Below are 27,678 nucleotides of genomic sequence, written 5' to 3'. Positions count from 1 at the left end.
GACATACCACTTGATGCAGAGGATGATGAAACAGAGGTAAAAAAAGTTTTAAAAAAGAAAAATAGCAATTGATAAAAAAAGGCATACACAAATAGAAAGTAAAAATTTTAAAACGTACCAATCGTACCAGATGAAGATGGTCCTAAGGTTAAAAAGTTGTAATAAAAAATTAATACAGCAAATGATGAAAAATGGATACACATATGAAAAAATAATATTATTTAGACATACCACTTGATGCAGATGACAATAAAAAGGTAAAAAAGTTGTAATAAAAAACAAATATTGATGAAATTGATGAAAAATACATAAACATATTAGAAAGTAAAGCATTTAAAATATACCAATTGTAGCAGATGAGAATGTTCCTGAGGTTAAAAAGTTTTAATAGAAAATAAATATTGCATTTGTTGAGAAATGCATACACATATTAAAAAGTAATAGTTTTTAAACTTACCACTTGTTGCAGTTAAAGTTGGAACTAAGGTTAAAAGATTGTTATAAAAAAATAAATGTTGCATTTGATAAGGAATGCATAACAGGTTTTTAGAACTTACCAACTGTACCAGATGAAGATGGTTCTAAAGTTAAAAAAGGAGTAAGACACCGCAAAAAAAAATAAGTTTAGCATTAAATATATTCACAGAATAAAAATTCCTGGTTTTCAAAATTACTAGCTATAGCAAGTAATGAAAGGAGAGTTAAACAAAATATGAGTTAAACCTAGACACACATGTTTAAACTTTTGTTACTATGATTCATAACAAAAGTTATAATATACAAACTTATCAATGGTAGACCTTGTCGATTCAACTAAAGGTAACAAAAAAATTGTACGATAAAAAATAACACCTTGTAATTGCCAAAAGTAAGTTCAAAAAATAACAACTAAAAAATTAAAATATAAAGATTATATGTATATAAACAAGAAGCTAACATTAAGAATGGGTATGTACTTATGTAAACAATAAACATACACTAGTATACATCAAGAAAAAGGTATAGACAATAATAATTATATCTTATATTTAAAAAAACTTTAGAAACATTAAGTTAATGCAAAAATGTTATGGGAACTATACTTACGAAATCTCAAAAAATCTATAATGATAGTGCTAGGATCTAAACAAGAAGCAAATATTAGACATGTTTGATAAGTTTAGATTTAAATAATATTTATAGGATGAAGTAGTATACAACAGGAAAATAATAAAAGTAGATGAGTGTAATTTTTATACCATTCAACACCAAAAAATATGTCTGTTAAGAATAAATCAGTATAAATTCGATTTGTAGACTTCTATAGAATTTAAAAGAAAAGAAGCAAATTATACAAATCGTAAAGTAATTTATTTTTAACAAAGTATATAATTAATATAAAAATAAGTATTATTAATACTTATGTGTGTATTAACAAATTTTTATACTTATATGATGTTTTAATGAACCTGTAAAATGATACTTTAATCTATCAATAAAATCAAAACAGTTTTAATTTAATAGTATTAGATTAAAACTGTATTATTAAAAATGTATTACTAAAAATGTATTAGTAATACATTAATCTTTTTATACTTAAGATTATCTTACTAAGATAAACAAAAAGAGTAAGGTTTTTACATTTATGTTTTTGTTTTAAAAATAGTTAGCAATAATATAATTATGAAAAAAAAAATTTGCTTACTATCTGTTAGTGAATCTATATATTTTGTAAGTCTTTTTTTTCCATTTTATCTGTTTTTCTGTTATCTGTTATCTAATAATAAAAATAATGCAGAAAAAAAAATTGTTTTTCTAAGAACTGGCCCCCCTATCCGCCTCCGTGCTGCACTTAGTTATATATCTGCTCCCATTTTTTTTTGGCTGAAATTTGGCAGGTAAAAAGAAAATACATGTAGAAAGTAGAATAAATAATAAAAAGCGGGCTCAACATTTCTTTGATACGAAATTAATGTGAGAACATCGACTAAATTTTCATAGAAAATTGTCAGCAAAAAAATTCATAAAAAAGTTAGGCAACCATACTTAAAAATAGTATAAGAATCAAGCTTGACCTTTCTTCTTTCAAAAAATATCCTATGTTTATATGTGCTTCTAAAAAGAAATACCTCAAAAAAACGTTTGCCTAAGGCTACCTAAAACAAGTGGTATTTGTAGAATAACACATAGTAAACTATCTGCTCCCTTTTTTTTTTCTTTGAATATTGGCATGTGCTTAGAAAATGCATGTAGAAAGTAAAATCAATAATAAAAAAAGCGGGCTCAACATTTCTTCTACTATAAATTAATGTGAGAACATATACTATATTTTCAGGACCTTAACAAACCATGAAAAATTAGTAACCATACATTAAAAGCCACATAAAAATCAAGATTAACCCTTCTTCTTTCAGAAAAATATCTAGGTTTATATATGTTTCTAAAAAAAACACCACAAAAAAAACGTTTGTCTGACGCTACCTTAAAAAAGTGAAAAAAACGTGGAACAAAATTTTAGCACAAAAATCGGCTCCGTAAAACGCGATTTCCGCGTACCTACATAGCTGGAAGTGAAGCTGTTGCAATGTTGGTCGGGTATATTGTAGGAACAGGCTTCAAATTATACAACAAACGAAATCGTTTTTCTGATGCTCCTTTGTATATGAAACTTTCATCAAAATGTTTAAAGCAGATCACAGATGATTTAGTACAGTCCAACAATTTCTATTTACAAATCTAACCCATAACTTTCTCAAGTCATCATCTTTTGGAAAACCCAAGACTGGTATTACTTCACACCATTATAATTGGAGGTTATTACAACCAACAACACAGCATTTATTAACCATTATTATTATTAACAATTAAAAAGTAGCCACAAATAACAATACTAAGTTGTTGAAGTTTAGTAGAGATGTCAATTAATCTAACGCGAAAATTTTTATCCTGTTCCAGATATACTTACTTAACATTGATAGCGCAATATTTAAAATATTTTGAGAAAGTTAGTCCATATAATGGAATATTCGTTTTTTTAACTGGCCTTCTATTTTTTTCGATTTAAGCAGATTAGAAGGCCGTGTATTTAAGTAGGCCATGTGTCATAGTATTTAAAGTTAATGTAATTCCAAAGGAATTTTCTAAAAAGCTTTAGAAAATTCCTTTGGAATTATTTTCCATATATTTCTATATATATGTGATAGCCTATGGCGTATGTCTTTAAATACATAGTCATTTAATGACGTATAGTCATGAGTAACTTTGAATATTTAACTTTGAATATTTAACTCAAATAGACTATCGCAGTCGCACTTCACGCATTATTGCTTGAAATTTTATTGAAGTTATTTCACAAACAAGGAATGATTTTTGAAACATTTTTTTCAGTTTACCTTGTACAGTTGTCATTTTTTCTCTCCAGAAAATTTCATGACATGCTTAAATGAGGAGAAATTTTCAACTCCATCTGGCGATTTAGATTGCAAACTATCTTGTCATTGTTCATCTGACGATCAAAAAGAAGTCCGCAATGTTTACGTCGGATGTGAAAAATGTTGCTGTCCTGATATCAATTGTAAACGTATTGAAAAAGCTCTTCAAGAGACCACCGAAAGTATATTTATGTTTATATATATGTATGTATATATATATATATATATATATATATATATATATATATATATATATATATATATATATATATATATATATATATATATATATATATATATATATATATATATATATATATATATATATATATATATATATATATATATATATATATATATATATATATATATATATATATATATATATATATATATATATATATAAAATTAAATGATAACACCTGGTAATTAAAGAAACAAAGATGTTACATCTGATGGTCGCCTTAGATGTGAAACTCAGAGTCATATTTCTTGAAATACCAGGCGTTATTATTTAATTTTACATAATATAGTTTGCTTTACTCTGTATTGAGAATAATATCCCGGTATTTATCAACAAAATTATTACTATTATATATATATATATATTATAACTATTATATATTATAAAATTATTACTATTATATATATAAATTATTACTATTATATATATATATATATATATATATATATATATATATATATATATATATATATATATATATATATATATATATTAGGTACGTGGACTGATTTTTTTAAATTGATCACATACTAGAATGTTATATATCATCAAGAAGCCCTTTAATACAGCATTTTAAAGGTGAAAAAGTTATAAAAATCAAACGATTCTATAAAAAGTTATGATGTTTTTATTAGCACATTTTCGATATACAGATTTCTTGATAAAACTGTGGTCAAATCTATATATATATATATATATATATATATATATATATATATATATATATATATATATATATATTCTCTACATAAATTGTTATAACTTTGTCAATTTTTGTTCTAATATCATAACTTGGTATCAAAAGATAAATGTAAAAATGGGGTATAATTTTATATAAGCTTCTAAAGGACACATCGAGGGCAACAGGGGGTGTGCCAATCCACCACCTATGCCTTACAAAAAAACAATTTTTTTTAAAAAAGAGTATTTTTTTATGAAATATTATACATTATGGTAATATTTATAGAACAAGTTAATATTTTTTTATTTCAGATCACTAGCAAATATTAGAGGTCTATCTGAGAGTTGGGTGTTGTGTTGTGAAGAAGGTTTAACACACCCTATCAAAATTTCATTCTTTTAAGTATTTAATCTTTACAAAAATGATCAAATCTAGTATAAAAAATAAAATATATATTTCAACACTTTACAAAATTGTAACTGGTGTATAAATTGCCTTTATGAAAAAAAAAACACACACACAAAAACAATAAGTCTTTGATATCATCTGCTGTCATGACCTCTTTCATTACCCTTTCTGCTGTTGCTTCCAGCACTTTTGTTTGGAGGATGATAGGGCCATCAAATCAACTCATTATCCTGCCCTCCTAATTCGACTCACTGCAATGAATGATTGATGGTGGGTCAAAGATGCTGGGACCTATATCTACAATAGGCCTGATATGTAAACTCTAAATTATAAATCTTAAAAAGATTAGTACTGAATGTTGTTACATTTAATTTAAACCAATCCCTGTAGCTGAGAAAATAAAACAAACAACTAATAAATCGATGATAGCTTAACAAATGTTTATACACGTAAAAATTTAAATACTGCTATTGATTCCTCTTTTATGACACTTTTAGGGATAGCATAGTATAAATCAGGGATGCGGAACCCAAAAAGGACTCTGGATTTGAGTCACAAAAAGATTACTTTATCCTAGTTTTTGATATTCAGGAGCTCTAAAAAATATAAATATGTTTATGGACTACTGATAGAAAAAAATTAAGACTTTTAGGTTAGAGAAACAACTGTTTTTTGAACCTGGAGTCCTTAGGTATAATGGCGGCAAGGACTCCGGGAATTCAATAATCATTGAGAAATATTTCTAAATAAATAATTTACCAGCAGAAGGTTGTGCAACTTGTGAAGGTTGTGGAACTAGGTAAAAAAAAGTTGTAATAATAGTTTATTTACAATTTATAAGTCATACACATATTAGAAAATAATAGTTTTAAACTTACCACTTGTAGCAGCTGAAGATGTAACTTAAGGTTAACAAAGTTGTAATAAGAAATAAATATTGCAATTGCTGAGAAATGCATAAACATATTAGAAAGTAATATTTTGTAAACATACCAGTTGCAGCAGATTTAGTTAGAACTAAGGTTAAAAAGGTGTAATAAAATATAAGAATATATGTGAAAAACATACATATATGAACAAGTTTTTTGTAGTCTACAATAAAAATATTTTTAAACTTACCACCCGATGCAGTTGAAGATGGAACTAAGATTAAAAAGTTTTAATAAAAAATAAATTTGCAATTGTCGAGAAATGCATACATATTAAAAAGTATAAATTGTTAAACTTACCACTTGCTTCAGATGAAGATGCAGCTTAAGTTTAAAAGTTGTAATAAAAAATAAATATTGCTATTTGAAATTAGTATTAAATCTATTCACAGATTAAAAAGTACTAGCTTTTAAAATTACTAACCATTGCAACTAATTAAAGGAGTGAAGATTAAGAATATAAATTAAACCAAAGCATACATGCTTATATTTGTAATTCTAAAATCATTACCAAAAGTTATGCTATACAAACTTACCGGTTGTAGGCTGTGTAGATTGGACTAAAGATAACATAAAAAATGTACAAAAATTACACAAAACACAATGAAATTATCAACAGTTGCACAAGTAACAATCATCAAATCAGTTTTGTGTGCAACAACTATATTAACAAAATGAAAATAAACAATGAACGTATAAAGGAACTATATTTTTAAACAACAAGCTAACACTAGAATTGTTTATATAATTATGTAAACAATAAACATAAAGACTTAAAAGGTAAAAGATAAAGTAGTGCACAATAAATAAAAAACATTGACTTAATGTTTTTAAAGTATTTAAAATACTTTAAATAGTCTATTTACTAATTTAAATTTACTTACTGTATACTACTTTATCTTTGTATTTAATGATTAACATGATTTTTTTATGATTTAACCCATAAATTGTGTGATTTATACATACAAAATCTTAAAAAATCCTCAAATAGTGTGCTAGAATCTAAACAAGAAATAAACATTAGGCATGCTTGTATAAAGATTTAAACAATAATCCAAAGATAAAGAAGTATGCGATCTGAAAATGATAAAGTATAATAATAATTATAATATCTTTTATTATATTTGAAAAAGACAAGTTTTTTTGTTAAGAATAAACCAATTAAGAGTGTGATTTTTTATGACTTATATGCAGTGTCTTAATAAAATTGTCACTGGATAATATTACGTTTTATGTTTATCATTATTGTTTTTGTTGTAGAAATAGTTGTTAATAATAGTATTATGAAAAAAGATAAATTAAACTCACTATCTGCAAGAGAATCCAATAAACTCACTATCTGCAAGAGAATCCAATAAAGTTTTATAAATTTTTTTCCATTTTAATATAAATCTAATAACAAAAATCAAAATAATACATTATTGCAATAATTTTTATTTATAAAATTGGCTCCTCGATCTGTCCCCTTACTTTTCTTGCCGAAAAAAAACAACAGAAAAACAGAAATTAGATACCAAAAGTGCTACATTATTTAATTGCTACATTATTTAAGTGCTACATTAATAAAACTATTTACTCCTATTTATTTTTCCTTAAAATTTGGCATGTGCATAAAAAATCCATGTAAAAAGTTACCTGAACAATAAAAAAAGGGGGCTCAACATTTCTTTGTCTACAAATTCACATGAGAACATCAACCAAATTTTCTTGCATTATTTTCAGCAAAATAACCCATCAAAAAGTATTGTAACCATGCATAATAACCATATAAAAATAAAGCTTAACCTTTCTTCTTTTAAAAAGTAGTCTAGATTTATATATGTTTTCCAAAAAGAATTACCACAAAGAAAAAGTTTGCCTAGGGCTACCTAAAAAAAGGGTTAGACTTAAAATAATACTAATTAAACCATCTGTTCCCATTTCTTTTTTGGTGAAATTTGCCATGTGCATAGAAAATGCATGTAGAAAACTATCTGAATAATAAAAAAAGGGGGCTCAATATTTTCTTGACTACAAATTCATGTGAGAACATCAACCATATTTTTAGGAACAAAACAATCCATTAAAAAGTTTAGTAACTATACATAGAAGTTATATAAAAATCAGATTAACTTTTCTTCTTTCAAAAAAATATCTATGTGTATATATGTTTCTAAAAAGAAACTACACAAAATCTTGCCTGACGCTACCCAAATAAAAGTTTATACAAATATAAAATAATGGAAGCATTATTAGACGCACTCAAAATATATGAAATTGCTGTTTTGGGTCATAAAAAAAAATCAAAGTAGGAAAAGTGCGTCCACGTCCCTGGTAGTACCGCTCTCAACTTGTTTCTTCGCGCAACGGCCTTGTTTGTCAAGTTTCGTGTTTCGGAGTTATAGAGTTGAGAGAGGGTTTTAACCACAATTAAGTAGCCTAGTTGTCTGTAGTAGCCTTCTGGGCCTTGGGGAGGTGAATTAACAAAAAAAAAAAAAATAGCGCTAGAGTATATATATATATATATATATATATATATATATATATATATATATATATATATATATATATATATAAATATATAAATTATGTTAGTGTATTCTACAAAGTGAGTGCTCAATGTTCTTAAAGAACATAGCGAAAATAATTTGGGAAGAATCAGATTCTTCCTGATGAACCTACTGATGGAGAAACACTGTGTAGAAGAAAGAAAAAATTAGATAAGTGTTTTTACTAATTTATATATATATATATATATATATATATATATATATATATATATATATATATATATATATATATATATATATATATATATATATATATATATATATATATATATATATATATATATATATATATATATATATATATATATATGAATATATATGAATATATATGTATATATATATAATAGATATATATATATAATAGATATATATATAATATATATATATATAATATATAATAGTTATATATATATATATATATATATATATATATATATATATATATATATATATATATATATATGTATATATATTATTGTTATCAACCACAAAAGACAGATAATTAATGTAATTAATTCATTACTTTTTAAATTTTTTTAAAATTAAAACAATAAGAAGAAATATTAATAAAACAACAATAATAATATTCCATTTCATCGCATTCTCCCCAACACCTTTAAGTAGTGGCTACTTGGGCTAAGTTCATTGTTTAAAAATCAAACCGATTTTGAAGCTATGTGCTTTTGAATTGATTGTCTTGGTAAAATATCAGTTTCAACCTAATTGGACATGGCAGATCAGAGCTTACTGTATGTCAAACGGTGAAAATCAATTGATGTTGAATTGATTCACTGGATATTGTAGGAATATCCAATGACCAGACTCACTTGTTCTTGTAACTGGTTTGTAACTTGTAACAACTGATTCTATTAATAATTTTCCAATGAGCTTAAATTTGGTGTTTCCATGATAACTGTAAGTGAGTCTTGGGTTAGTAGTGTAAGATAATAAATAAAAACTGTAGATGTACAACTGCTGACATGCTTAATAAACACATATTGTGGGTTTGCTTCCATTAGAATACCTCATGTATATTAGTTTCATACTTCGAATTTTTAACGTCTCAATAACATCTTGCCGAGTTGGGCGAGCCATGACAAGATTGAGTGTCCTGTAGCAGAATTTTCATGAGGAATTTGATTAGTAGTGGTGTTGATTAAAGAACAAATGGAATTGAGGGCATGAGGCAAGACAACCTTCCAATATAAAGATACACAATATAGAAAGTAAAATACATTCATTAAGTTTCAACTCACACTTATTAGAATTGTTATACACAAGACACAGGTATCTGAACATTACAAAAGAGACAAAAAGTCTCATGGAGATGGTTATTGATATGATATCTATAAATATCTCCATGATAATTAAAATGTATTTCATGCCTTTAAGTGATAAGTGTTTTGTTTTAGATTCGTTTTAGGTTTACTTAATGTAATTGTTTTATTTTCAGTTAAATTTATTTTTTTATTTTATAGTTCTTACTTTTTAATGCTGAAATTTTTTTTCCTCTGTATTCAAAAAGTACTTGATGCCAAGTTATGTTTTTAAAAAAATAAATGTTTCTGATTTTCTTGAAATAGGATCAATTACTTCTTTTTGTATTATGTTGATAAGAATTCATGAGTTTAATGTTTTTTGCAAATAATTTGAAATAAAATTTCAATTTTTATGATAAAAATGCTAATATTGTTTTAAAAAAGTAAAAAGTATGGCATACACAAGTGCTTCATAAAAGCATATGCCTCGATAGATTCTGCCTCATCCCGTCTCTCACTGCTTCACTTTAACCCCTGTATATTAGGGTGTCCCAAAAATAATGAAAATTTTGAAAAAAGAGACTATACCCTCCAAACTATGTGATTTGGTCTATAAAGATAGAATATATAAAAAATTTTGATCCAAAGTTAGCAACTTTGCTAGATGTGTAATTATAAATTTATATTTTTTTACGGTTTTATTGCGCATATTACTAAGATAATTTTCCTTCAATAAACATGAAAAACACCAACTTACAAATTTATTTTCTAAATTTGTAAGCAGAATTAAAAAATGAAATGAACAACCATTGCAGCGAGAAAAAATAAATCACATTGTTAGAAACCTTTTTTTTTATTAAATTAAACGCATAGGAAAACAGTTATAAAGTATATGCTTTTGTGAGTTGATCTTTTGGCATTTTTGCTTGTAATTTTTTTCTATGATTTTTTGCAACTAGCCTTATATTTTGCCTTTGATTCAACTTTTAAAATTCCAATAATTTTAGTAGATATCAAGACTCTGGACCATCCAGAAGAGATAATGTTGTTTTGGAATCAAGAACTGAAGTAATTTGAGGGTACCCAATATGGAATGTAGGCATAGGAAATTTAAGTAGATTATGAATTTTTTTTTTTTCATTGTCTTTAACGTTACGATCTCCAATCGCTAACACAGCAAGCTGAGGAGTTAAGTACCAAGAGCGTTTTTTTATACTCTTTGTTAAAGACTGTCCTAACTGGTCATCATATTGTTCTTGTATTTTAAGAACTACTGTGCAAAAAGAATAGCGGTAAAAAAACTTCCCCTCTGTACCTCATTTTCTTTCTTTTCTGTCATTATTTTAACAACATTTTTTGTCATTTCCAATGTAAGGAGGTAAAGTACATCTGCCATAAAATGTGCCTCATGACAAGTGCCATGTTGATGGAATTTAAAATTATTTACATTTCCACCAAGATAAAAAATAACAAGCTGGCAAAGGTTTCTATAATTACCTCTTGCAAAAGTATTTTTGAGCAGAGCTTTTGAACAGAAAGTAAGGCCATCTTTTGCAAGAGTGTGCAACACTGAAGCAACTTCTAGGTTCAACTCATTTAGAGTGTTCACTTCAGTACGAACTTTGTTCCACTTTCTTTTTAACTATGAAATATAATGCTGTATGGGGACCTTTTTTCTTTCTTGTGAGTATTTCAATGAAGTGATACATATGCAGTTCATATATGTGATGCCTGCATAATAATCATGTTAAAGGGATGTAAAGTTTTACGCTCAGCAATTGAATTGCTCCAACATATATCCCTGTGTTACTACTGGTTGTATTGCAGCAGCAAGCAAACAATTGATTAACGCACTCGTAATATTCTATTTCTATTCATTCTAATTGCTTGACATGCTCCAGTACCATTTTTTAATTGGACAATCCCAAGCAATATATTGTCACAATCTGGAGCAACTGGAGAACTAGCGCTCACAGCCAATCTGTCATAAACAACAGATATTTGAAGGTCTTCTGAAATTTCTTTAACTAGTTTAGTGTCAAAATGTAAACTAGGCTTTTACCTTTTAGTAAATCAGTTGTTTGCTTTTTCAGAAGGTCCCCTGTTGACTAAATTATCTGAAACCGTTTTCTGTGAATAGAAGACCTAGAGATGTTTATTTCTTTAAAATTAACACTAGATTTGGAAAGAATGGCAGACATAATTGCGGTTTGAGGTCATATTTCAATATTATATTTTGCTGCCACAATTGATGTTGCTTCAATAAGCCCATCAGGAGTAAGTTCTATGATTATTTTAGTCATTTTCTTTAATCTAAAAATGTTTAATGAATTAATTTTTTATTTAAATTTGTTGTTGAGTTAATATGCCTCTAATAATTATAAAGTTGTTCTGGAAATAAAATCAATACTTGATTATAAATAAAAATTATTTTTAATAATGTACTAGTTCACAATTACCTTTTTTTTTTCTTTATAAGTTTTTGTTAAATTCATCATCTGTTGAAGAGTCAAATTTGCAGTCAGCTGTTTCAAGAGTCAAATGCAGTCAGCTGAGTCAAATGCAATCAGAAGAGTCAAATTTGCAGTCAGCTGTTTCAAACCCAATTTTCACTACATATTGATATACTACTATCTCCAGGCTTCCTTGAACTCTATGAATCTCTTTTTTTTTGTTTTTCAATAGTTAGAAAGCTGAATCTCCTCTTTTCAGTTCTAGCTCTGTAAGCTGCATCATCTTTTTCTTCAATGAACATTTTCCTTTCCTTCATTTGGTCTTTAAAAAATTCTAGGTCATTTTTAACTACTTCTATATCATTATTAGACGCTCTTATTTTCTGTTTAAGATCCATTTTTGAAATATAAAAAGATTACTTAATTCGAATTTAAATTCTTCTACTAGAATGTTGTGCTTTGTTTTATCTTTGAACTCAAGTGATTTCATTTTTAGCATTTTAGTGTATTTTTTAATGAACTTCTTTAATTTGTCCCTAAGTAAATAATAAAAAAAATTGTTTTATTGCTAACAAAAAACGAGTACAAACTGAAAAAATATTCATTATTTTAAATGTTACTAATTACCTTACTTGAGCTCCCTTCTGAATATAATCTCCAAAACCTGCTTTGATCCATACAAAAATAACTTTGGCAACAACACAATTGATCCCAACATGATCAACACAAACTTCTTTATAACACACAAGTTCAAATCCAAGACGTTTTTGTGGACACGCAATGTGAAACTTTGATGGCCTGAATCTGCAGCTTTTTTCAGAGTTTAAAAATAATATCTCAACACATTTCCCTCAGAAGGCAGTTGGGTTTTTGGCAATTTCTTTATAGGATAATTAAGAAGGTAAACAGTTCTTCTAGGACTAATAGAGAAGTTGGATTTTCTCTTTGAACCTTGCTTTATTTCCATTTTTGAACATTCCATATTAAAAAAAAAATGATATTGTGAACACTTCTGCACTAGTTGAAATTATTTAACAAGTAAATCTATTAGAACAATTTATAAACATTCTTAAGCTATCTAATAAATCTTTCTGTATGATTTTAACAGCAATGCTTTTTTCATGACAATTATTACTAAAGCAACAGTAACAAAAATACGGAAAAAATTGTTAAATCCAAATTTTCAAAATATACATCTTGCAATTGTTGACTAAATGAACCATAACATATGGGTATTTTCTTTTTCTACAGATCAAATCCTACAAATCCTAAACACTTGAGGGTATAGTCTTTTTTTTTTTTTTTTTTGACACCCTACTGTGTATTGGTATATATAGTTTAGTGTGTACACATTGAAATTATATATTATTCATACATATCGGTATAAATAATGTGTTAAATAACGGTATAAATACCATTTAATTTAGGACTTAACTCAACACTGCATAGAAATCAAAAACTAATAAAATATAATGGAAATCTAAAGAAAAAAAGTGAAGAAACAGTTAACCAATTAGGTTTACTTTTATACTTATGAGAGTAGAAATAAATTTTTTTAATATTGACTTGATAAATACCTGATAAAAATATATATTTTGCTACTAGTATTTATTTATAAATAAAATGAAAGTTTTTATGTTATATTTTGTTCTTCTATAATTTTAATTAATAAAATTAAGTACATCTTTTTTTGCTGTTTAAATGTTTTCAATACATAGATCCTACCTATGCCTAATAATAATAATAATAATAAGATGCCTAAACCCTAACATTTCAGTAAAATTTTATGCTCTCTACTATATTCCACAAATTATATACAAAATATTCAACTTTCTTTATAGAAAACACAGTGACTGCTCTCATCATAGCAATTTGTTTAGTAACTTTTGTATTACTTGTAATTATTGGAACCTTCATATTTATTTTTCTATCCAAAAATCGGTTGAAACAGTTTATTATTCGATGTAAGTAAAATATTATTTTATATTTGCATACAATACTTGCTCGACAATGCAAAATGCTTTTTAATATATATGTGTGTGTGTGTGTGCGTGTGTGTGTGTGTGTGTGTGTGTGTGTGTGTGTGTGTGTGTGTGTGTGTGTGTGCGTAAATTATGTTAGTGTCTTTTACAAATAAAGTGCTCAATGTTCTTAAAGAACAGAGCAATAATAAATCAGTAAAAAACGCTTATCCAACTTTTTTCTTCAACTTTAAGTTTCACGATTGCTTATTATTTTTGTAAATAATAAAGGGGCAGGGAATTTACAAATATTTTAAAGATATCTTAAGGGTTATTTCTGTAGCCTGATATATCTATTTTTATGTATTAGATTATGTTTTGTTTTATTGCAAAAGATGATGGAAATGGTCAGCCCTACCCATTTAAATACATGATGTTTGTATTTGGGAGGTAGGGGTTAAGTTAAAAAAATTGGTAATTTTAAAAATTTTTATCTTAGCATATATGAAAATAATGTCAACGAGCAATAGTTTTGGAAAAATATCTCATCGTGAAGTTTTCTTGTTGGAAAAAAAAATTGGAACAATACCGAATATACAATTGCCAACTAAAAAAACTGTATTGCAATATTACCATTACAGAGATCTTATGCTAAGAGCTGATTTTCCAAACATTTCCTCAGTTAGTATAGCTTCATGTCCTCTTGGTGATTTCTTTACGGCACAATGTGCTGAAATAGGCAGTTGTCTCCAAAAATGTTTACCATGCGTTGTTTATGAGTTGAAGAAAATATGGCAAAAAGCAGGAATTCCTTTTATTAATACTGACAAGCATATCAGGTTTTTAATTTTTAGTTTAATCCAATTTAAAATTTATGTTATATAAGTAACAATTATAAAGTCATACAATTTTATATATTTATAATAAATTACATTAATTTTAATGCATTCTTCTACATTTGTTTTAGAGACAAGATTGTTGACTTAAAGAAGAGAAAAGATTTAAACAAACACAGAAACCATTCAAGTACAAATTTAGTTTTAAAAAGAGAACAGTTTTCAAGAATGCTAGAGGAGGTATTTGATATTATAAGTCAAAAGAATTGTGAAGGTATTATGAAAGATAAAACTAAAGATATAAAAACTAGAAGAGAAGATGCAGATTTTCTTAACGACCAGAAAGGAGTGCATGTTCAGAAAATGTTAGGTAAAGATAAAATTTCACAAAAATTTTTAAAAACAAAACAAAAAGAGAAATGAAAATAAAAAATCAAAGAACGAAAGAGTCCATAAGAAAACAGAAAGAGTTAGTTACTGAGAAATATGAAAACACAACAAAAATTTTAAATTTTTTAGATGATAACCAAGATAAAGAGTATCTACAGTCTTCTCGAAAAATTAGAAAATCTTATGTTGTTCCTCTTATTGTTACAAAAAATATCGGACAAGTTTTAGGTCCAACAGCGTCACAATAGGGAATAAGTTCGACTGCACTGAGTGCAACTCTTCCTTCTCTATAAATAATAGTTCTGGAACGACAGATGATTTTTCTATTTCTAACGAAAGTATTTTGAGGCAGAAAAAATTAAGTATAAGAAAAACTGCCTGTAATATTCAAGACAACTGGAGCACAGTGGCTAAGGGTAAAAGTCTTACTGTGCATTTTGACTCAAAAGTTATGTTAGAAATGAAAGAACTTGGTAAGAAAAAAGTTGAAAGAGTACCTGTACTAATCAGTTTACCAGATCTCTCAGAATCCCAACTTTTGGGTATTTTAATTTGTGAAAGATGGCACTGCTGAGTCTCTTGGGGGAAAGCAATCAAAAAAACTTTACAAGACTGAGAGCTATTTGACTATGTTAATTGTCTGTCCTTTGACACCACAGTTACAAATACTGGTTGACTAAAATGCTTGTACTCTAATTGAGCAGTGGAGCGGAAAAGCTTTAATTTGGATGGCTTGTCGCCATCACCTTCAAAATTAGATAATGATATATTTCCAAGAAATGACTACCAGTATTTTATTCAATTAGCAGTTCTTTGGTTAGGTGGCAAAGTAACAAAATTTCAATTTAGATTTCCAATGGCTTCGCATCATGCCAGGTTTGTGGCACAGGGAGTTTATTATTTAACATATAATCTTCTTCAGCCACAATTCAGTAACTTAGGTCCTAACATAATATCATTGCAAGAGGGAAAGCTGATTTATGAAATTGCTTCATTTACAGCACATTTTATGTTCCATGGTTTATTAAAGCTCCAATCCCTGCCATAGCACCTTCTTTAGATCTAAAAGCTATTAATGAAATGATGCAATATTCTGAATTCAGTTTTAAACCAGCAGAAGCCGTACTAAAATCACTTTAAAAGCACAATTAGTATTTAAATGAAAGATTTGTGGTTATGTGTCTTCCTGATAAATGTTTATCTGTAGATCAGCTACAAAAATTAGCTCTTAAATTAGTTAAAACAGCGAAGCCCACCAGTTATAAGATGGGGAAACTGAATTCCGAAATTTTTACTGACAATCAAAAAAAAAATAACAAAAAATATTGAAGATTTTATTGGTCCTGAAAGCTGGTTTTTATTTGATTTATTAAAAATGACATTACATGAGACAGAATGGCTTAAAATCAGTTCATCAAACTGGGAAAATTTTTTGGGTTACATTAGATTTAAAAATTATGTCACTGGTCTTCTTGTTGTAAATGATAGTGCAGAATGTGCTATACTTGGTCAAGACTTCATTGAAACTTTCAGAAACAAAGAAGATAGCAAAGCTAATTTATTAGTTGTTGCAGATCATTGGCTAAAATTTCAGACAACAGAAAAAAAAATCTTGGTTGAAAACTTTAAAATAATCATTCTTTAAAAAATAAATGCAAATCTAAAAATATTATTTATTTATAATACATAGGAAAAAATAGTACACAGACGTCCCCCCCCTCCACCTCCGAAATATAAACATCATGTATTTAAATGGGTAGGGTCGACCATTTCCATCATCTTTTGCAATAAAACAAAACATAAACTAATACATAAAAATAAATATATCAGGCTACAAAAATAACCCTTAAGATATCTTTAAAATATTTGTAAGTGACCCTACCCATTATTATAAACAAAAATTATAAATTTTCTAATTAATGGACTGCTGGGACTGACCATAGGCGTACCCATAAAAAAAAATTACATTGTTAAAATACACATATCAAAATAAACCAGAAAAATTATTATGTTATTGTCTTTATTTTACTTTGGTGTTTTCTGCCCCACCATAATGTATATAGATCTGTATATATATATGAATATATATATATGAATATATATATATATGAATATATATATATATGAATATATATATATGTATATATATATATATATATATATTTGTGTGTGTGTTTATATATAGCTCCCCTGAAAATGAATATGGCTCGCCATATTTATTTTAGGGGAGCTTTTCTCCACTCTTGCACTCATTTACTCCTGCCGAAGCCTCTCTATATATATATATATATATATATATATATATATATATATATATATATATATATATATATATCTGTTTATTTTTTGAATTACTTATTGAATAAACAATTTGGTTTTATACTTGTTACAAGCATATGTTTGTAATGTTACTGTTACAAGAATATATACATAGCAAGCGTCATTTATTACACCATGAAAAAGTTCTTTAGACAAGCGTTTTCTTTATGTTTTCACACTAGCTATCCATTCATTTATTAAAAACATTACTTATTTGATTAAAAATTTGACAAAGTGCTATAAAGTTTTTACTGCTTATAGAAATTTTAAAATAATAAAATAAAATATAAAAAAGTAATAAAATATAGTCATAATATAAAAAATATAAATATAAATAAAATAAAAAAAAAAAAAAATATAAAAAATTAAAATAATATAATATATTATATATATACAGGGTTAGTCAAAAGTTTTGTCTCCCCACTGGTCTAACAATTTCAACTTTAATACAAAAACAAGTAATGATTTGCAAGAAATACATATTTATTAAACACAACAATACATAAACCAATAAAATAATAATATAATTCATGCTTAGTACTTAGTATGTCCTCCATTTGCAGCTCGAACAGCCTCAACACGACTCGGCAGAGATTCCGCCAGAGCCTTCAGATAATCACCATCCATCGATTTCCAAGTTTTTTGAACACGGCGTACCAGTTCTTCCCTATTTTTTGGCCATGGTTCAAGCAGCACACTGTCTTGAAGTTTTGCCCACAAGTGTTCGATACAGGTCATGTCAGGGCTGTTACCTGGCCACCGACCTTTTGGGATAAAGGCGGCAAAATTTTTACGACAAAATTCCTGGGTCTTCTTCGCAGAATGTGCTGGAGCACCATCTTGCTGAAATAACACGTGTTGAGGGCTAAACACAAGTTGGCGACAGTCAGCATCATTACCGGCTTGTTTTCCTACACAAGCTTCTTTATAAACTGGAAGAATATTATTTATGTAATAATCAGCATTGATCATAACTTTTTCTGGGACAATTATTAATTTTGTCAAACCATACCCTGACATTCCACCGGCAACCATAATTTTAAGTCCATTTTTTGGCTTCTGCGCCGGGATAATTTTAGTTTTGTTGTCAGTGCGAATGCGGACATTTTGTCGGTTTGGAGTCGGGAAAAGTTCGATGGGCGACTCATCCGTCCAAAGAATGTGACTCCTCTTGATACGCCCCAAATGGTTATCGTCCAGATACCCGTTTTCGTCTAACCACTGGCACAGCTTTAAGCAATCGTCTTTATTTTTTGCAGTTAGTAGGGGTTTTATTGGCTGTTTATAAGCAATTTTACTCCACGGTTGTTCGTGAACGAATCTTCGTACAGTTGACTCTGATACGATTTTATTTTTTTCCTGATATCGATGCGACATGTTCAGCTTTCTTGCGCAAGCACCTGGAGATGAACCCCACTTATTTTTTATAGTTTCGGTGATGATTTTTTTTGACGCTGGTGACAAAGCCTTCAGACGACCAGAACGAAACTTGTCGTTAAACTTTGATGATGGTGATTTTGTCCAGTACCGCTGAACCGTTTGTTGATGACACCCCAACACTTTGGCGATTTGTGTCTTCGTCATGCCGGCTACCTGCAGTTCCGCCATTCTTTTTCTTAAAGCAGGAGCTGTATTTGTGACACCAGCTATTTTTCCCATCTAAAATAATAATACAAAACATAAGTTTTCCAGAATACTTCGCTTGTAATTGAAATTTAATTTTAGGGTGGGGGGAGACAAAACTTTTGACATGCATGATGAAAATTTCACCTTTAAAATTTTGAACATTAAACTAAACCCTAACAATCCGTGTTTTCATTTTATAATAATAATGCTCATTATAAAATAACTACGTTTATTTAATAACAGCACCTTATTAAATATTCTTACCTTCCTGCTTTATAATAAAATCTTCGTATATTAAATTAAATAGTTTTTATATCAAAAACATATTTTTAAAAATAACATCAGTAAACAACAGTATTAAGGTCAAGGTTAGATACTGAAAATAATTATCTATAAATTACAACGCTGACAAGAGATAAAATGTACTTCAAAAAAAGTGCCACTAAGGGGAGACAAAACTTTTGACTAACCCTGTATATATATGATACATCTCTCTCCTTTTTCCATGCATGCGTACATACGTATGTACATATGGTTTGTTGCATTTTTATCACAACTTTAACTAATCTACAAAAATTCTATTCATGGACATTCATATATTTTATTTTTATTTTTTTGTTTGTGAAATATTTGTTCTTCTACAAATATTTCACTAAATAATTTTTACAACACACTTGTTTAAATTTTTCATAGAAATAAGTTTTGATTTGCAATATTTTAAATATACTGAAACATTTAAAATGACCTTAAAACTTTAAAAAATAATTTCACTGTGATACACACAAATAATAGTAGTATAAATAAACATTTTTTAAAACTTAAATAGTTTCAAATAGACTGCATATTCATTTTAAAATAAAAGTAAATAAAGCATTGTTTCTTAGACGCTTCACAAATGTAACAGTTTTCAGTAACATCATACATCAACCAACACATTTGAGTGCAGTGCATGTTTTATCAGCATAATTTTGATTGGACAGACTTTTATATAAATATCTCTGATGAAGAACAGAAATTTTTCAAAGGATATGTAAAAATCAAAACAAACTAAACTTATATTTTGTTTGTTTGTACTTTATAAAATTTTATAAAATTTTACTTTTGCTCAGTATATTATTGTTTTTAGAATAGTTTTATATATTTTTTTAATATATTTTCATATATTTTGTATGTTTTTAAAAATGTTTTTAAAATAGTTCTATATATTTTTTTATATTTTTTCATATATTTTGTAAATTTTTATATTTTACATATAAAGTTTCAAATTTACGAAGCCTGCCTCGTTTTCATGAAGTGTGTTTATTTCTTGCGCTATCAAGTTTTAAATTTGATTTTTGTTAATGATGTACTGATGGCTGATTGTGGCTAATAATAGGTATTAATGTATTTATATAAGGGTATCATAATAATATTAAGAATGTAAAATACATATATAACATGCACCTATACATCACCAGTGACTCACTTACTAGCCTATGTCAATTAATTAAAAACCAGCAACCAATTAATCGGCTTCACCATTGGCCGATGACATTGATTGATTAATATACATTGGTGGATGCATCAGCATTGGCTAGTAAACCAAACCAAATTGGTACATCTTTAATTTTTGTTGTTTCTTTTTTGTGTAAATTAACTGCAAAATTTAAATTCCACAAATCTAATGTCAATCCTGCATTAGATGACTCAGGATCTTGCATGTACTGAAATAATGCAGGATTCAACGAGACCCCATTTTGCAAAATTGCTATCCTTTAGTGTGATATAGTTTTGGTAGAATTTAAATAAGTACATTTAGGATCTTTATCTTTTTGAAAAACAAAAAATGTGTGACCCATAGTTCTTTTTGCACAGAAATGCAAGTTTTTGAAGAATGTTCTGGAATTTTTTTATTCATGATGGCTTCAATTCGCACAACATTGTTTTATAATGCATTATTCAATTTAATGATGAACAACGGTTTCCTCTTTATCTCTTTAACGACTTTAAACCATAGTTTTTCAGTTACTTTAGATCATTGTTCAATTGTCCAATATAATTTTTTTGCTTATCTCATCCTTTTAACTTTCTCTAATTTTGGGAATTTAAAGTGTTCAAATGTTTTAAATAAAAGAAATCAAGATTAATTTTCTCTTGTTCAACTACATTATATAATTTAAATAAAACTGTTAATTTGATGCGTGTAACTATTTAGTACATTTTTATTAATTTTTATATATACAAAATTTATATATTTATAAAATTTTTATATATATAAAGTTTATATATTTATAAAATTTAAGACTTAAAATGCTTGCAACTCTTTTTTGTGCATATATTTATATAAAATTAAAGGTGTTTAAAAACATATTTAAAACTTATTTAAAATACCATTTTTAAAACAGCTTCAAATAATTAAAGCAATAGTTATCATATTCACAATTTCGAAGTGTTTATCTTTCGATAAAGTTTATTAAACACTTCGTATTGGACTCCCTAAATGTATTACTAGGATCTTTGTTATATATATATAAATATATATATACATATATATATATATATATATATATATATATATATATATATATATATATATATATATATATATATATATATATATATATATATATATATATATATATATATATATATATATATATATACAACCCGTAGATGTTGTCCGAAAGTTTTTTCCATATTTTGTTGACAAAAAGTAAAAATTAAAATGCAAGACCGGAATTTTTTTTTTTACTAATTGATAGACTGCCTGCCCCAACCAAACCCTCAGTCGATGTAGCAACACTCCCTTGCGGGTCAGGCTAAAAGATAGTAGATGTAGCAGCACTCCCTTGTGGGTCAGGCTATTTGTCAGTCGATGTAGCAGCACTCCCTTGCGAGTCAGGCTATAAGATAGTCAATGTAGCAACACTCCGCGCATGATTTACAGTAAATAAAAATAAAAACATTGTTTATAGTGTTAAAAACATTCAGAATGTTTTTAAAACATTCTGGTCAATTAAGTTTGTGTTTTTGTGGTTTTTTTTAAAAACAATTTATTTGTAATTAAATTAATGGTTTTTACTTTTGTCCAACACGCAAATGTTGGACGAAAGTCAAAAGTAATTAAAAGTGACGTATGTGTTGGCGTAAGAATCACTTTTTTCCTTCCGCTCTTCCCTAAGACAACAAACTATAGATCTATATATATATATATATATATATATATATATATATTATATATATATATATTTATATATATATATATATATATTTATATATATATATATATATATATATATATATATATATATATATATATATATATATATAAATATATATATATATATATATATATATATATAAATATATATATATATATATATATATATATATATATATATATATATATATATATATATATAAATATATATATATATATATATAAATATATATATATATATATATATATATATATATATATATATATATATATATATATTTATATATATATATATATATATTTATATATATATATATATATATATATATATATATATATATATATATATATATATATATATATATATATATATATATATATGTATATGTATATATTGGCATGTTATCTGTTATATATGTATATGTATATATTGGCATGTTATCTGTTATTATATTATGTATTATTATGTTTTTGTTATATATATAATAAAATGTTACTTATATATGTTGTTTAACTATATTTATATATTGGAAATCAAAACTCATAACATCTACTATATTTTATGTGCTTTGAACTTTGCAAACCATGCTTATATTCATTACGAATGTCATTTTAAGCCTCCATTTTTAGGAGTTTTTTAAATGTGATATTAAGATTCAGCATCCTTGAGAGTACAAGAATTTCTGCTCTCTAGTATAATGTTAGTGTTTAAATAAATAAAAAATGTATACATATGTATACATACATACATATATATACATACAAATGTATACACATTAATGTATAATATATTATACATTATATCCCAGCTTACAACATTAGCACCCAGCTTACAATTCCTACTAATATTATTATTTAGCCAAAGCCTCGGTTATTACTGGGTTGCCCTTTTCCACTATATAATGAATTTGTTTAAAAACTATATAATTATTTTTAAATAACAGGTATCAATATAGGCTATATTATAGTATTTTCTACCATACAAATAGTGAGCAACTGGAGTTGAAACATGACTTAGCCGGGGCTTGGTTTGATAAAATATAGACGAGGATAACATATATCATTTCTAAAATGACAATAGTTTAAAAATTAGAATGCAGATAAAAACGTTTATAATTTTCATAACAAATATATTGTCTTCTGCCCACTTAATCTTATTTGCCAGATATATTCATTGGAATCTTATTTGTCAAACAGGATTATTAAAATCTTATTTATCAAACGTATTAAAAATATTTTTGTATCGGTATACTTCCAAATACATATCTAGATTATCCAAAAGGTTGTGCAGAAGAAACTAAAGAGTCAAATGATGGTGTCATTGTATATGAAACCTGATTACTAAGTGTTGGTGCGTTTACGCTTCTGCTGACAAAAACACCAAACCACTGCCAAGGGATGGTTGACCTCCAAAAGTAGCATATATACATATATTTGCAGATACGCATAAATTCAGACATGATTTCATTCTATTTATTTTATTACTTCTTTTTTTTTTTTAATATATATATATATATATATATATATATATATATATATATATATATATATATATATATACAGTATTGGACAAAACATTTGCAACCAACATCAAACAATGTTAAAAAGTGTTCCTAATTTTACATGTTTTAAAAACGAAACAAACTATGCTACCACAGCAAACAGTTCAGGAGTCTGGAGTCATAGCATGTCATGGCATAAGCAATCAGCTGACAGGTGACAGCACACAGGCAGAATTTCGTTGACAAGTACCATTTTGCAGCGGACAAAACAAGTGCAACTTTTTTAGTTTGTTTCATTTTCTTAAGTCTGGTCTGTGTCAACTTCACGGAAGTTTTTTAATAATTAAAGGAAGTTTCCAGAATTTTCTAGAAGCATGCAGAAGCTTCCAGAAGTTTCCAGAAGAAGCATCTGGAAGCATTCAGTAGCATCCAGAAATATCCAGAAACATTCAGATGCATTCAGAAGCATCAAAAAGAAGCATCTAGAATCTTCCAGAACAGGTTCACACAGGTTCATTTTACTATATAAGAGACATGTAAATCGACAATGTAATTCAGACAATGTAATTCAGTCAGTATATGGAAGTCAATCAGTCAGTATTATTAAGACAGTTTATCGAAGTGAGTTTTATCAAAGTGTTTTATTGAAGAACATCAATACAAGAAGTGAAATACAACAAGTGTTTCATTACATCAATACAGTCCACATCCAACCAAGAGGTTGTGTTCCACAGAGCATTATTAAAAGCCACAACAAGAAAATTAGTTCAGAAAGACCAAAAGAATACCCACCCTGCAATTGCATAAAGAAAGAAAACTACCCTATAATATGAAAATGTAGAGCCTCTAATGTTATTTATAAATGTATAGTATCCCCCCCTAACACCCCAGAAAAAGTATATATTGGCCTAGCAGAAGGTGAATGGAAGAAAAGATGGGCTAACCACAATCACTCATTCACAAATAAAAAGATGAAAAATTCAACCAAAACTTGAAAATAACACCAAAATTAACTTGGTCAATAATTAAACAAGTCCCCACCTACAGCAACCTAACAAAAAAATGCTTACTTTGCCTTCATGAAAAACTTTGCATAATATCATACTAAGGTACGCAAAATTTATTAAATAAAAAAGCAGAAATTATTTCTAAGTGCCGTCACGAAAACAAGTTCTTGCTTGACAACCACGAGCCCAAAGATTAAAAATCTTATATATATATATATATATATATATATATATATATATATATATATATATATATATATATATATATATATATATATATATAAGGCAGTTAGGTTGGCATTCGGCAATGTCGACCTAACTTAGAAAGACAAAAAACTTTTTTTTATATTTTGAATAAAATAAATAAAATAATAAGCTGCAAAACACATTTTATTTAAATTCTAAATAAAAACAGAAATAATAACCTTTTACTTAAATTTTAAATGCTAAAATTGAAATAAAAACAATAATATGAATGATTTAAATAAATTATTTAGAATTTAAATATATATAATAAGTAAAATAAAAGCAAACCTTTTAATTAAATTCTAAATAAAATAATAAAAAAACAGGAAAAGTCAACAACAAAAAGTCAGCGCCTTATTCTAATTTTTAATAAAATAATTAAAATAAAAACAAAACAAAACATATATTTTATTTAAATACTAGCTGACCACCTGCATATCTTTAATAGCTCAGTAGTTTAGTGTACTGTCATCAGTCGTTTGCCAAGGGTTCAAATCCGCCCCTTAACGTAATTTTTATATTATTTAAAGTATATTATACACGATCGTTCCATATACCGCTCACAAACTCAACTTATTGCTATGCACTTACAGACGTTTGTTACACAAATGGAATTTTTACATTTGTGTAATTTTAAATGACATTTTTATTACGTTTACATATCTGTATTTAGATTCTTTACAAAGTGGTAAAATGCTGTTTCTTTTTTCAAATTTTAAGATAATGCCTACCTTAAGCAGTTTTATTTATTTTTTTTATTCTCGATTTTTAAACATTCAATAATTGAAATAGTAATAAGTAAATAGTAAATAAGAATGTTTAATCATAATCTTGTTGGCTCTAGATTATATAAAGTATTTTAGTATTGTAATGTCTGAAAACAGAATGTTCTAGTTTCTGAAAGTGGAAGTTCAGAATTCTCTGGAACATACTCCTGTATAAATAGCTTAAAAGGTATATATAGATATCGCATGGATATAGATAGGGTGTAGCATGTAGTAAGCTGCATGTGAATATATTTTTAAATAAATATAACCATATTTTGCATAATAAATTATAATATTTACCAATGACTTCGATTTTCATTGTTATAGATATTCATACTTCAAATGTTACTACAGATTGTGAAGGTCGTAGAGAGTCGAAAGCCGTCACTGTGGAAAATATAGCATTCCTTAAAAAGGAAACAAATGTTTGATATGTATTCTTATTTATTTAATGTATGCTTTATATGAAGCATTACTGTCGTAAAAAAAAGCGTCATTAAATTTGACGTTGAGTTAAAAGATATCAAAAATCAATTTTTTGACAGATTTTGTTCCAGTTATCTTCTAATCATTAGCGGGTTATATGTTTGCTCCTGTGGATTTTTAGAGGATAACTTACTTATTTATGTGGATTTTTAGTGGATCACATGTTTGCTTATTTGGATCAAAATTTTGATTATTTATTACATTATTGGTTTCTCTTTGTTTAGTTGCTACAAAATATATTACTATTGTACAAGTAAAGATATATATATTTTGCATTTTTTTACATTTATTCAACATTAATCTAAAAACTAAATACATTAATAGTACTTATTATTAATTACATAGATATTGATTTTTAACTTAATTAACTACTCATTAATAGTAAAGTGTGTTAACCGGGATATAAATTTTACAGCTGTTTTTCTTGAATTGGGAAACTATTTAGTGCCTTAGCTAGAGTTTTAGCTCTAAAAAAAAGTAGTATTTTTACATGTAAGAAAGTCCTTTATTATATACCATTAGTAATGGTCCGTTAAATGGACTGTATAGAGGCTGGTTAACACTTAGAAGTACTATATATAAATAGCATTTTGTTTTTATAATACCGTTATATTTTGACATATTTATTCAAATTAAACTTGATTTGACGTTTTATTTTTTAAAAATGTAATATATAGAAAATTATTAAAACACGCGCATACATATAAAATCGATATAAATATATATATATATATATATATATATATATATATATATCGATTTTATATATTTATTTACAATAGGGTATGAAAATATTATTCAGATAAAAAAATAAAAAATATTTTTATATCCTATTAAAAGTCAAGTACAACAAGAAATTTTATTAATGAAATTTCTTGTTGCACTTTTCATTTATTTGTTTATTTCATAAAACATTATAGACAAAAAAGTTTTACTTTGTGTATCTTAGAAGCCTTTGATATAACAAATTTTTTAATCAGTTTATTTATTTATTTATTATAACCTCGAAAAAACGTTTTTACATTATTTATGGTATTTTTGTAAATTTTTTGACGATTCGTTTTTGATTTTTATATTTTAATTTTACATTGTATATTTTTTACTCGTTTTTGGAAATTAATTTTATATTAAAAATTTATAAATTTTTATTACTTTTGTAATGTATAATATTGCTAAATACTTATCATATGCCCGCTACTTTTATAGGTCGCAAGTTGCTAACTCATCTCATAGAAATGATTCTAACCAATAAGGTTAAGGATTGATAGGTCGTATCTATTATTCGGCAATATTTTTTAAATTCATGAAGAAAAATTCTTAATGAAAATTTTATTTTTTGACTATTTTTTTTTAAATTGTATTATTTAAAAAATTCCTGTATGGTCTAAAGTTAGTTTTTACCATT

At 26.6% G+C, this 27,678-nt stretch overlaps 1 protein-coding gene and 1 long non-coding RNA gene across 3 annotated transcripts; one reads left to right on the top strand and one right to left on the bottom strand.

The window, feature by feature from the left end:
- Positions 1 to 357: 357 nt before the first annotated feature.
- Positions 358 to 2,027, bottom strand: LOC136084995 (uncharacterized). Its single transcript, XR_010640982.1, has 3 exons — positions 1,685 to 2,027; positions 1,239 to 1,300; positions 358 to 1,122 (listed from the first exon to the last, which is right to left on the bottom strand). It is a non-coding gene; the product is annotated as an uncharacterized LOC136084995 (long non-coding RNA).
- A 1,098-nt stretch (positions 2,028 to 3,125) lies between these two features.
- LOC136084526 (uncharacterized) lies at positions 3,126 to 27,450 on the top strand. 2 transcript variants are annotated; one of them, XM_065804620.1, is made up of 5 exons: positions 3,126 to 3,592; positions 13,362 to 13,451; positions 13,776 to 13,898; positions 20,325 to 20,441; positions 26,115 to 27,450. In XM_065804620.1, the coding sequence occupies exons 1-4, from the start codon at positions 3,409 to 3,411 to the stop codon at positions 20,405 to 20,407; spliced, it is 480 nt and encodes a 159-aa protein (XP_065660692.1). In that variant the 5' UTR covers positions 3,126 to 3,408; the 3' UTR covers positions 20,408 to 20,441; positions 26,115 to 27,450. The 2 variants fall into 2 exon arrangements, with proteins under 2 accessions (XP_065660692.1, XP_065660691.1); XM_065804619.1 differs by lacking the exon at positions 20,325 to 20,441 and having other exon boundaries at positions 3,191 to 3,592.
- The last annotated feature ends 228 nt before the right edge of the window (positions 27,451 to 27,678 follow it).

This window comes from Hydra vulgaris, chromosome 09 (assembly GCF_038396675.1).
Source record: "Hydra vulgaris chromosome 09, alternate assembly HydraT2T_AEP".
In the NCBI taxonomy this organism is placed as follows: domain Eukaryota; kingdom Metazoa; phylum Cnidaria; class Hydrozoa; order Anthoathecata; family Hydridae; genus Hydra; species Hydra vulgaris.
The sequence above is the reverse complement of the archived record's forward strand: the minus strand, read 5'-3'. Positions and strand labels throughout refer to the sequence as shown.

What these genes read in the sequence shown, in the direction of transcription:
- LOC136084526 (XM_065804619.1), top strand. Translation starts at nt 3,409, where the DNA reads ATGACATGCTTAAATGAGGAGAAATTTTCAACTCCATCTGGCGATTTA. An exon ending in TCTTCAAGAGACCACCGAAA is followed by an intron (nt 3,593 to 13,361) that starts GTATATTTATGT and finishes CATTTAATTTAG; the next exon opens with GACTTAACTCAACACTGCAT. An exon ending in GAAACAGTTTATTATTCGAT is followed by an intron (nt 13,899 to 26,114) that starts GTAAGTAAAATA and finishes TCATTGTTATAG; the next exon opens with ATATTCATACTTCAAATGTT.